Here is a 12,983-nt window from a genome sequence, read left to right as displayed (position 1 = left end):
CTGCACTGTAGTCAAGATGAAAATTGCTCTCCTCAAAACTGTTATTCACCTCGTGAGGCAAACAGGAGTTTGGGGTGATTTTCAGTGGAGATTACGCAGCACAAAGGGAAATGTAAGGATGGCAGATGCTTGGTTCTTTAATTGTATATTTTTATCACACAAGAGGGGAGAGAGGCAACTTGTTTTGTTCAGTCTCCAAAATACCCAGTGGTTTCCACATTTCCAAATAATGGATACCACCAATGAGGTTTTCCTTTGTTTAAAGCTTATCTCTGAAATACACCCTTCCACTTTGCTGTAACATGAAGTTGTCCGCATCTCTGTTAGTCTTGCATTACGTTATCCATTCATAACTGCTGAGCACCAGGTGCTGCCATCCGTCAGTGACTCACAGGCCAGATATAAATAACAAGAACCTCCAGAACAGCACACAGGGTAAGGAGAGGGAAGATTGTTCCTGTGAAGTGCTTGTTCTGATGGAACAATTGCCATAGCACAGGCATGTCCAACTCCCAAGAGACTGAGATCTACTCCCACTATAAAAACACTGGCAGCGATCTACCCATTGGATTGACCAAAGTTGATGAGCTTTTTGAGGGGGGGGGCGATCCATCGGGATCCGGGATCGAACGGACATCCCTGCCATAGCACAACATCTAATTGTCTAATTCCTCCTGCGGGATGATGTCCTGGGCACTGCTTTGACTTATTGTTATTTAATGTTAGAGCCAGTGTGGTCCACTAGAACAGAGGGTTGAGCTGTGATCCTGTGGGCTTGGATTTAAAATCTGTGTCAGCTGCAACTATGTTGTGTGACTTTGGGCAAGTTTTTATCTTTCAGCACCAAAAGTGCCTTCTGTGTGGTATAAAGTTTCATGTTTGCAAGTGCATTTGTTTATTTGCCCAATTCCTCATCCTGAACTGCTTTCCTGTCTTTTCTTTCTTTTTCATTTTCTTTATTGGAAACCCAATTTTCTAGTACTTTATATGCCCATAATAAAATACAATGAGTATGCCTTACTGCTATTCTTAAAATAGTGTAAGGATAAAAAGAAAAAAGATATCCAAGGTACAGTCATACCCCATGTTACGAACACTTCAGGTTACATGTTTTCAGGTTGCGGACCGCAGGAAACCCGGAAGTACTGGAACAGGTTACTTCCAGGTTTTGCCACTCATGCATGTGCAGAGGCGTTAAATCACGCTTTGTGCATGTGCAGAAGTGCCAAATAGCACCGGCGCCTGTGCAGATGTGGCACTTCAGGATGCGAACACTGCGGGTTGCAGTCGTGCCTCCGTCACAGACTACGTCCACAATCCGAGGTTCCACTGTATTGCTTATTCAAGTTAATATTTTGATCCACCAGCTGTGAGATACTATACTACATTGTTGACCATTCCAGATATCTGTAGCTTATTATATAACCCCTGGATATGTGTATGGTCTGTATTAAAATTGTACTGCAATGCCTCGGCTAATGGGGATGTGCCATCTCCAGCAGATGTCATCTTCCCTAGGAAGGGTTAAAGCATGTCCTTGCCAGGCCCAAGTGTTAGGAAGGGCCAGGCTTGGCATTTTCTTGAAGTTATTTATTGTTCATCTTTAATGGATTTTTCTAGCTGTAGAAACGAAGAGGGTGACGAATATGATGTTTTTCTGTTATGGCAAAACAGCATTACAAGCATTTATCTCTGCAAGCATAAAATAGCCTTGTGTGCCGTGCCCCTGAATTCCCCCATGCACAACCCCTTTCCCTGGGTTGGAGGAAGGGGAGAAGCTAGTTAATGAGTTCCAGAAGATCAGCTGTAAATGGCCAGGGAGGGTAATTCATATCAAGCTCATAAAACTCTTTATTGATGTCTCCAGAGGGGAAATCCGGATGTGGCCGTTTATTTATTCTGGATTTTGCTTCTCTCTCTCTCTCTCTCCAACCTCCCCCCCCCCCCATTTAATGTTTTCTTCTGGTACGTTTTGCATGGAGTTTTAAAGGAACAGAGTATCCCATCACCCCAACAGTTATTGGGAATCTTTCCCCCCTCTACACAGCACAATGCCTCTCCCCACCCTCGATTCAATTCTGCCCCTCTCTTTCCCCTCCCCATAGAGGAGCCTTGCTTCTTCTGGCATTATAGTTTGCTCTTTTTGGAGCTGGATCTCAATTCTATCCGAGATGGCTAGACAGCTAAAGAAATATGGTGGAGTAGGAGGGTAGGTGGGGCAGGCTGGATTTGCCATGCTTTTCCTTAACCCATATTTTTTAAAAAGGAAGGTGTGGCACCTTCAGATCCAGCGGTGGTTTACTTAAGGCCAGCTAGCATGTAAAGACACTCAAACTAAGGGCGCAAGGGAGAAACGTACTAAGAGGAAGACACGCTTGGCAAATCCACACCATGATCAACTTCTGCCTGGAAACCAATGTCCCCACTGTGGAAGGATGTGTACATCCAGAATTGGCCTCCACGGTCACTTACGGACTCATTGCTAAAACTGTGTTTATGGAAGACAATCTTACTCGGCTACAAGTGATCGCCGAAGAAGAAGAAGAAGAAGAAGAAGAAGAAGAAGAAGAAGAGGAAGAAGAAGGAAGAAAGAAAGAAAGAACCTAGAAGCTGGCAAAGAAGTATAACTGACATTTGGTGTTACCTTCCGCCATTTGTGTTAAACTTTTGGATAGCATCCACAGTCAAAATCTATGTTTCATGAGCCTTCAGCATAATGTTTAGCTTAGGTGGTTTTTAAAACAATTAGGCAAATTCATGCAGGATGGTTCTGGCAGTTTCTATGGACCATGACAGCTGTAAATCCATCCACGCGATTCCGCCACAAAGTATCTCTGATTAACAGGTGCTACAGCAAGCCCACAGACAATGGAAGACTCTCTATTGAGGGTCGCTTGTGAGTTTTGCAGTATTCTGTTGGAGACAGAATGTTGGTATATATGGATGCTTTGCCTGACCCAGCAATTGTAATGTTTCACACTAGACAGCTCTGTCATCATCCTTGAAGAAGTACAAGGATGTGGGCTTAAACCCGATGTTCACGTGTTTCTGCTTTCTTTCATAAAATGCTGTAGCCTCCCAACATTTCATAGAGGAAAACAGGTCCCCTGATAAGGGATGGAAGGATCCATCAAGTTTGGTTCCCTCAGTTTCACATTTTTCCCGTCTTAAATTTTGTTTTCAACATTTCTGCAAGGAATCGTGAATTTTCTTTGTAAAATCCACATGAAAATTTTAGTGTGGTTGTCTTCTTTTGGAAGCAGTTTTTCCTAATACAGTGGGTCCTTGGTTTTCGAACCTAATCTGTTCCAGAAGACCATTTGACTTCCAAGGCACTTTCGAAAATGGAAGCAATTACTTCCGGGTTTTCGGTGTTCGGGTTCCAAATTGTTCGGCTTCCGAGATGCTCGAAAACCGAGGTTCCACTGTATGTGCATTTTCACAATCTTTTTTTTCCCCGTGGGATACCTGCATCACAAAATTCGGATAAGTGCAAATTTTGGAGGATGGTTGTGTTTTGGTTCTCATACAGTTTCAAAAGGTGTGAATCTGATAAACACAGCTTTAAGTGTGAACTGAATCAGATTTCTCCCCCATACTACATTTCTTTTGTATATAATAACTTTGGGATTTATATGGGCCACTTCCATGGGGTTAAGAGGATGAAGGGACCACTGTTCCCTTCAGCCCCAGCCAGTATGGTCAGGCATTGTTGGAGCTGTAGTCTCAAACAAGCAGGCAGGGGCAATGAGTGGGGTTGTAAAAGGCTAATGTATCCTTTCTTCTCCATGTACCGCCAGCATCTCTATCTTTGCATAGGATGTTTCTTTTTTGTGCTGCTTTCCTTCACCAAACTTGAATTATTAATCATTCTGGCATCTTGCCTGTTCACTTCAGTAGATCATCTCTTCCATCATACCTGTATCCAGTTACCCATCCCATTCATGCCCACAGATAGGCATGTTTACTCATGCAAGAGGCAAATTTCCTTGCATTCATGTGGCAGGAAGGTTTTCACAGGACTACAGACTGAATGTGTCCTCCTTTAATCTTTCTGACAATGACTCTTCCTGGCCTGGCCTGGCCTGGCCATTATTCACAGTGATGTGGGCACCTCAGGCAGCAGATGCTGGGAGAAGTGACATGGTGGAGGACAAAACGCTCTGCCGTGATCCATCACTAATACTGAAGTAAGATTCAACTGTCAGCCCACTCGGCTTCTGTACATAAAGCAGGATGGCCATCTTGTCCTTTGCCTCGGGCAGCAAAATATATAAGGCCGGCCTTATTCTCTTTCTCCCTTTTTTAACCCTACAGTCCAGAATAGCCACTTCACAGCCCCCCCCCCCCAATTCCTAAAGAAGTTGGTAAAGGCATCTTCTCCACTTAGTTGCCTCGGCGTGACCTCCAGCATGGTTCCTTGGAGTCACTTTCTAAGAATCACTTTTGATTTTCATTAAGTTCTCCCTCGTCCTCATCCTTTCTCATTTCTGGCTGTTCTTTTGACATTTTCCTAGGAAGTCATTCTTCCTTGACTATAATTAGTTTTATCTGGAGATGACTGCCCAGCACTCTCCACATTAACACCAAATTTGCAGCGTCAAGTGCGACTTTTAAGCTCACAGGACAAAATCATGGTGTTGTGTATTGGGGACTAATTTTAGAAAGAAAGAGAAAACAAAACATGATTCTGCAGTTGTGTCTGATCTGGAGCTAACTGCACTGTTTTTTGCAAGTGCCGAACTGAATAAGTATTGTGGCACTTAATTAGATCCCAGTCTCTTCATGGAATTTTAATGGTTGCCCTCTTCTTCACAAACTTTAGCACCTTCAAACTTGTCAGGATTTCCCCCAGATTTCCCCCAGGTGTGGGGAGAAAAAAAGCATGTAATGGCAGTATCTGAGCTGTGCCAGGTACTGGATAAGGGATTGTGGTGTCTCCTCTGCAGGCAGAGCATGAGAAATTCAGGAAGGAAGATGACACATTTAGGTTGAGTCACATGAGGGAACAACTGGACCGGTCCCTGAACAGCCTGCAACAGGAATTGGAGGATACCCTGAGGCAAAACGAACACCTGCAGGTCAGCAAGAACTTACTGAACCTGGAAGGGGGAAGGCAGGAGGACATGAAAGGATCTGGTCTGAAGGGACATGAGGCGTGAGAAGGCACATGCTGAGGCTGAGCAGGGTGATATGAAAAACATGAAAGAGAGTGGGTGCTGTGGGTGCTACCTAGTGAAAGGTTACACATATTGTGGAGACTAACGGGCTGGGGAGAGGAAGGCAGCTGAGCAGGTTCTTCCACCTGAGCTTAAAATGCACTGGGACCATAGGCCCGAGAGCATGTTCCAGCATCTACTTCTGTACTGGACTGGTCCTTAAAGGGCCAATTATTTTGGTCTCCTTGTATGGGCCCTTTCTTCCTAGTCTTGCAATGAGAGGAAACAGACCAAAAGCTCCAGGGGATCATTTGACTAGAGCAAAAGTATTCAGTGGGTATCAGGATCACAACCTCATGAGCTGGGCCCAATTTGTGTGCTCATTCTAGGCCAAGATTGCCGAGCTGGAACGAACACATGCTCAACAACTGATGGCTCTAACATCCCGTCATCAGCTAGACATGGAGTTGGAAACAGAGAGGCTTCACAGTGCACAGCTCCAGTCCGAACGTAAGCTGGAGTCACGAGAGAGAACTCACCGGCAGAGAGTGAAGAGCTTGGAGGAGCAGGTAGAGTGGAGAACTAGACTGGATATTTCTGTTCATATCCAAATTCCCCAGTGATGCCCAGGTTCTGTGACCAGAATTTATTGTGCAAATCAAAAGGGTTTTGCAAAATATGTAATGATTGGAGTTTTGAGATGAGAACTGGGCTGATGGTTGGAAGTAGAGGGAAGAACTGGGAGTATGGGCATTTTTGAAGTCAAAAGGGTGAGGACACTGAGGAAAGAGAAGAATGCACCATTGTTTATGGATTCCTCCTCCCAAATGCTTCCTGGCTCTCTAGCGCAGAATGCACTAGAGTCCAAGAGGTAATTTCTAGTGTTGAACGACCAACATCCATAGAGCACAAGCTAACCTGTGAGGACTAAACAGCTCCATGGCTTTCTTGTACCGACAGCTTATACTGCTTGTGAATCTGGGATATGATGCAGTGGTGTATTGCTTTCTCTGCCCTGGAGAAAGAGAAGCTAGCTGGTTGCTTAACCCCTAAACCATATAAGGGGTACCGTTATGGAGCTATTTCACACACTGCTTTTCTAAGTTATGAAGGAATCAACTTGACAAACGTGTGTTCAGCTACCTGCCTTGTGCAAGTGCCTGAGAGGTTGGGATTGATGGACTGTGTAAATGATATCAAAACACATTTGCTGCCATACAGTGTGTAAACTAGCCCTTCAGACCTGACAGCATCACAGCTAGAGGAGGGAGGTTAAGTAGGACTGCAAGAGAAGTGGGGGAGGTGGGGAGAGATCCGATTTAATCTACTGTTCAACACAAGGCCTTCTCATCATGAGGACAATAAGAGCACCAGACTCTTCTCCTGCTTCAATTTAATAATCCTTGGTAATAATAATTGTGGATATTTTTCTCAGCCATGCTGCAGCCCTAAGAAAAAGAATATGAGTATGAACTTTTCTTCTCTTGAGGTCAAAACTACATGTTTATACTAGCTTTATGATAGCTTCATAGCACCCAGAAAGAGAAGGCCAGCAAGTGAACAGAGGTGAACAGGCTTCTGCTATCTCTCTAGGCAGCACCAAAAGCTCTGGACACCATAAGCAGTTTGCCATGGTGCCCAGACAGCGTGAGCCAGAGAGAAGAATAGTGGTTTAAATAGTAGAACAGAATAGTGGTTTATATGAATGTAGCCCTATTTGTCGACATGTGTTTCCCCAGGTGAATGCTCTGAAAGAGCAGCTGGATCAAGAAGTGAGAAGACGACAAGCCTACATGAGCCAGAAACCTCACACTGTGAAATGATTCAGAAATGAACATTGTTCCCAGACAATGATCCCAGACAACCAAACACAGAACCAACCTTCAGCAGAATCCTTGCAGCTCAAGCATTGCAATCTCCTGCATAAGGGTGCTCATCTGATTCATGGTCTGAGAAACCAGAGCTCCCAGACTAACAGTGCTAGGAAGTAATGTCTCCCCCACCCAGGGAGCAAATACCCTGAAGACTTGGAAGGCACAGTCAAGACAGCAAATGACTAGGCAGCCTGCAGCCAAGAGGAAACCCTGCTGTGGGGGCAGCTGTTCTCTCTAAGATGCTTGAAACCCAGGGCACTGATGCTTAACTAATTAATTTAGGACATTTGACGAGGGCATTCTCTGTTGTTTGGTTTTCTGGGTAGAGTATCCCTGTGTGATCCCCGTAAGGTTTTATATTCAGGCTGTACAAATTGGAAAATTCCACAGCCCAGATTGGAGCATTTATTATTGAAATACCTCTGCATTTCCATCACTGACCAGGTTATTTTATTCTCCCTCAGGGTTTGAAAGTTGCTGTCAAGTCCTTCCTGGTGCCTCGTACTGTAGCCATACCTGTTTAGTCAGTGGTATCCATGGTGGTGGTGGCTGTCTGCCAATGGTGTCACAGATCCATCTATCACATGCCCTTCTGCAAATGAAGGAGGCAGGTATTTCTGCTGCCATCCAGATCACACTGTGCTATAAAGAGAAGTTTTGAAGCAGAGTGTGAACCACACCCAGGGATTGATCAAATCCTTTGCTGTGTCTATGAACATCAAGCCATTTTCATGGTGGCAGGTGGCTGAGATTAGCTCAAAGCCAAGCCATCTTATGACTTGCTGGCCCCAAGACATGTCAGAGTGTTAACATTCAACATTCCACCCACTCTGCCGGCTGACAGGCTCCAAGGAAATCCCTTTAGGAATCAAACTTTGGTTTCCTTGGTGATGACAGGGAACCATCTTGGAGCTGCTGCGAGTGTCACCTGTTAGCATTGTTCCACATTTTTTCCTCGTGAATGTTTGTTTTTCCAAATGTGGTACTGCAAATTATTAAAAATAAAGAACCACTTCCTAAAGAAACCGAGGAGAGCAATTTCCACTGTGCTAATATATAAATACTGCACATTCTGTACTGGCTTATTTAATATTTGTCATGTAGCCCTGAAACTTACCGTTTTAAACAACAACAAAAGAGTTTTGTGGCACCTTTTAAGAGTAACAGATTTACTGCAGCATAAGCTTTCATGCCAACTCCAGTGGACTGTAATTCAGAAAAACATAGGCTACAATTAATCTGTTAGTCTTTCAGGGGCCATAAGATTAAGCCCATCCGCTACAGCTCCCCACACACCATCTCTCACATTCTTTTCAAGGGTTCCTCAACTGGAGAGGATTGGGGAGTCACAGCAGGGCAGAAGGACTATATGTGAAAATTGCCTTCTTACCTCCTACCCCCCCCCCTTCTACTGACAGAAGCCTCCTCTGCATTAAAGAGCTTTCTGCCATCAGAGAGATACCACTGGATAAAATACTTGCTGTTTTCTGTTGCAACAGACTAACATGGCTGCTCTTCTGAAAGCTGTATAAAATAATTGTCCTCCTTCTTATCATAGAGTAGGAAAGGACCCCAAGTCATCTAGTCCAAACCCAACGCAGGAATCTCAACTAAAGCATCCAAGACAGATAGATAGCCATCCAACCTCTGCTTAAAAAACTCCAGTGAGGGAGATTCTACAACCTCCCAAGGGAATCCGTTCCACTGTCAAACACCTCTTACTGTCAGAAAGTTCTTCCTAATGTTTCGTCAGAATCTTCTTTCTTCAACCTACCAGTGTTTACAAAAAATGCATATATTTGGGGGGAAGTGTACAAAAAATTAATAGCTTCATAAAGAATAGCGTACAAAAATGCATAACATTGTTTTCAAAAATGTGCCTATTAATCATTTCTTGGGAGAAATTCTACTAAAATGCTGGTGAATTTTTATGAGGTTTCCTTAAACAACAAAAATCACAAATCACTGCAGAAATGTGGAAAACTGAATTTAAGATGGGGAAAATTAGTAACTGAAAGAACCAACATTGACAGATCCTTCCATCCCTAGTTGCAGTAAATTATTTGGGCTGAACTTCTGAAGGAAGGTGCTCGTTCCTTAGGACTAGTTCTGATCCTGAGCTGGTGTCAAACCACGATTCTGTTCACTTCTGCTGGGAAACACACACACGCACCCAAAAAGTGCTGTTTAATGCATGTAAATTAGGATTAATTTAGTTGAACTGCCACAAGCCTTATATTGAGTGACTAACAATGTCAGATGACTTTTCAACCTTTCGATACCTCAAGCATAATATGTCAAATTGTGGTCCACAGGCCATTGGCCCTTTCATGTAATCCACAGAGAGGTTGCAGAACAATCAGAATATCTGCACGTGGTCCTGCATTTGTTTAAATTTTTTTCTGAGCAGAGATTGAGGCCATTCTGATCAGGGCCAAATTTACTGAGCAGCTAACAAGGCATTACCCTGGGCCCCATGATTGTCATGATATGCTACTTGTGCAGTCCATTGATCTTTCCCTAAAACTTTGCCAGTTAAAGGGACACCGCTCAGTCACCTGGCTCGGGGCCCTTGACTTCCATAATATGTCACTGGTTCTGACAATGGTGCTGGGAGTTCATGAAGGAGTCCACTGGAGTCCAGCAGTTTGCAAGTGGTCTATGAAAAAAAGAAGTTTGGGAACGCTGGCCTGGACCATTAAGTGCCAGATAGCAAAGGGGATGGCATGCCAGTCTTTGTTGCCATATGTATTAGGAGAAGTTGAAGGCTGCCCAGTTTCCACCACCAGGTTTTGAGTTATCCATAGGCACAGAGCTGGGAATCCCAGAAAACGTCTATCCATTGCTGGCACAATCAGTCTTCAGTGAGGGAAACTTTCCATGGGGGAATTTAGCTAATCTGCTGCTGTTCCTTCTGAGCCCTGCTGTTCTTTTCTGCTCAGTTTCAGTTCTTACACAGGAATCTGTTCCTTGGCCTCAGTTCAGCATTGAAACGGACCTTGCAATAATTACTACGGCGGATATTTCTATTGCCTTTTTATTGAATACAATCACAGTTTCAAAGCATGTTCCCAGTGGGAAAGAGTTTTATCTTCAGAATGTTGGAAGCTAAACCTCGGTTGCAGCTACCAACAAACCACTATGTGTAGGACCACTTTTTGCTACAGATACTCAAAGTATAATAGCAGTTGCAATGGTGTGGTCTTAAGAAAAGAAGAATGCAAAGGGATTAAACATGTCAGCTTTGTTCTGCCACTTCTCTCTCCCCCTCCCCCCCCCCCCCCCGGGATCACAAGCTTTGCAGAAGAATTTAGAGCTCAGGCTAGTAGCACTGAAGCTGAGAAACCGAAGCCTTGAATGTAGTGCATTAAAGTAAGTCCTCCTAAAAGCCAATGGGACTAATTTAAATGTACTGGCCACAAATCCTGCAAAACCTAGCTAAGGCTAATACGATTGAATTGTATCCAGTTCCATTCCAAACTCTGCCCAGGGAACAGCAGGGCTTTTACTGGAGCAGCAGAGCCACTGCTGTACGTGCACCCTGCAGCTCATGCCAGCTGGGGTGGAAGGTGGGGATATTGGGAGGAGGCAAAATGCCAGTGCGGTGTAGTGGTTAAGAGCGGTGGACTCGTAATCTGGTGAACCGGGTTCGTGTCCCTGCTCCTCCACATGCAGCTGCTGGGTGACCTTGGGCTAGTCACACTTCTGTGAAGTCTCTCAGCCTCACTCACCTCACAGAGTGCTTGTTGTGGTTATCAATCTACACAGATCCCCTCATTCCATCTGAAAGCCCAACCCACAGCAAAAGTTTGTGTTGTGATTGAGGGTGAGCCACCAAGCATCTTTCTCTGCTTCCTTAGTAGGGTAACCAGCTTGAGTAACCAAAGGCATCCCATGAGATTTTGCTTCCTGGGGCAAAGAACAAGATGGCACCGACTCCCCATTCCACATACAGAAGCTGACCTGATTGAGAGTTGACTCTTACTTCAACACTTGTGGTGGGGTAGCATCCCTCATATTATCTGTCAGCTGGCTAGATCATGGCCTCAAGACAGACTGTGAGGCATACACAGCTGTGCCCTCCAAAGTAGGCAAAGGCTGCTGGTGATGGGGGCATAGGCGCAACAGCCAAGGAGATGCCAGTTCTTTCTCTCTGCAGCTGCCAGCTGAGGCAGTTGCCTCACTCTGCCTAATGGCAGGGCCGGCTCTAGATTGTGAGAACTATGGACCTGGGCAGCTGGAATGCGGTTTGCAATAATGAGGAATGGAGGAAAGAACAGAAGTACATAAGACAAGAATGGGGAGGAATGCTAGATAACTAAAGGGATTAGTATTAGAGATTAGTTCACTTTGTGGAAACAAAGCATGTATTTAAAGGCTCTGTACACTGTTCTTGTGGCTAGTTCTCATGTAACCTTTCCAATTATTTTTGAGACTCCCACCCTCGCCCCCCAAGCAGAAAACTGCATTAGTGGATACTAATCAGGGGTTTTGTGATGGTGGTAAAAATGCCCAAATATTTCTCCGTGTAAAAATGGGGTTGAATAGGAGACTGCTTTCACAGGAATATTCACATATTTGGATGGCATCTATGGACTCAGCTGTGGTTCAGAGAGAAGCAGGCACCCTTATTTGAGGATCCAGTTTAAACCATTCAGTGCTTTTTAAACAGATGGAACAGCCATGTGATGCCACAGCAGTATACTGGGAGATATATTCATGGGAAATGTGGTGACCTCACTCACTGCTTGTACGACCATTTTCCCAGGGGAATGAAGCCACAAAAGGGAACACCAGGACTTGCCTTTTAATGTTCATGTTAACGGCACCATATGTCTGAAAGTGGGTACATGGCTTCAGTTAACTAGTTTCCAAATTACTAATAAGGAAAAGAATTTGTGCATGTAAAATGTGTCCACAGCCAAAGCTCTTCCCTCTGCATATGGAGGTGCTTTGATCCTACTTCCGTGAGATGGAACTGCCTCCCTATGTGCAAATTGCCAAAAAGTAGGTGCAAGCCTGGTTCCAGCACCGCTGTCAACAAGGAAAAAGGAGAGCGCCTCCAGCTGGCTGGGACACTTCCCCTGAGACCTTCCACAGAAAGATGGGCAACCCAACTAGCAGGGAATATCTGAGAAGCTGCTCTTGGCTTACACTCCTTGGTCCAAAGATGAAGGCCATCTCTGCATTGCAAAACACTATTTCTGTGTCAAGGGTAGGGGGCCTTTTTCACCCCAAGGGTTATATCCTCTAGGCAACTTTCTCATGGGCCAGTTGCAAAGTGTGGGGATCCATGAATTCAATTTTTAGCTTTATGCAATAAGCTTATTTCTACATCCATGCCCCTCTCTAGCCACCATCCAGGGGAGCAAGAAGCATTATCAGAGTTCAAGGACATCTTCCAGCCAGGCAAAAATTACTTAAGGCAGCTGCCAAGCAGGGCCAGCAGGGGTGTGTGGACTGAGGAAGAGTCCTGAGGGCCAGACAACGAGGTTGGAGGCCTTGGGCCTGATATTGCCTCCCTGCCCACACCTGTTTCATGACAGATTTGTATTACGATTCAACCAGCAATGATCTCAGCCTAAGACAGATAGGGCTCCCAGTGTGTTTTGCCTATGGGATCATTCCCACTGTAGGGATGTAGACTCTTAAGCCCTTCATAGGGTGTGCATGGGCAAAAGGGGCTATATGTTCTTCACTCGCGGCATCCAGGCTGCAGTTGATTTTTTCTGGCTTGGTTGCCCAAAACTTGGGTTGCCAATCTTTGCATTTCCTCCTGCACTTCCAGTTCTCTATCTTTTCATGTTCACTTTGTTAGTAGGCTCCAGGTTAGACAAACCCTCTTGGTCCTTAGCCTACTACTTACAATTCTCCCATCAAATTTCATCAGCTGGATCTTCTCAGCCATTCCTGACTGGGAATCTTGCAAGTGGATTTCCACGTCCCCTTA

At 44.8% G+C, this 12,983-nt stretch overlaps 1 protein-coding gene and 1 long non-coding RNA gene across 10 annotated transcripts in view; both read left to right on the top strand.

Moving 5' to 3' along the window:
- Nucleotides 1–8,058, top strand: part of CROCC2 (ciliary rootlet coiled-coil, rootletin family member 2) — an 83,129-nt gene extending 75,071 nt beyond the window's left edge. For 7 of the 9 annotated variants that reach the window (XM_083506273.1, XM_083506280.1, XM_083506276.1 and 4 more), the window contains 3 exons: nucleotides 4,950–5,081; nucleotides 5,549–5,728; nucleotides 6,899–8,058. In XM_083506273.1, the coding sequence (XP_083362399.1) occupies nucleotides 4,950–5,081; nucleotides 5,549–5,728; nucleotides 6,899–6,982 (396 nt within the window). In that variant the 3' untranslated portion in view covers nucleotides 6,983–8,058. The remainder of the gene's footprint in view (nucleotides 1–4,949; nucleotides 5,082–5,548; nucleotides 5,729–6,898) is intronic. The other 2 variants (XM_083506277.1, XM_083506274.1) reach the window with 1 other exon arrangement.
- Nucleotides 1–8,886, top strand: part of LOC310708387 — an 87,630-nt gene extending 78,744 nt beyond the window's left edge. The window contains exon 2 of the long non-coding RNA XR_014526984.1: nucleotides 8,558–8,886. This is a non-coding gene — a long non-coding RNA (uncharacterized lncRNA). The remainder of the gene's footprint in view (nucleotides 1–8,557) is intronic.
- The last annotated feature ends 4,097 nt before the right edge of the window (nucleotides 8,887–12,983 follow it).

The sequence above is a fragment of the Podarcis liolepis genome, assembly GCF_965112155.1.
Source record: "Podarcis liolepis genome assembly, chromosome: 5".
In the NCBI taxonomy this organism is placed as follows: domain Eukaryota; kingdom Metazoa; phylum Chordata; class Lepidosauria; order Squamata; family Lacertidae; genus Podarcis; species Podarcis liolepis.
The sequence above is the reverse complement of the archived record's forward strand: the minus strand, read 5'-3'. Positions and strand labels throughout refer to the sequence as shown.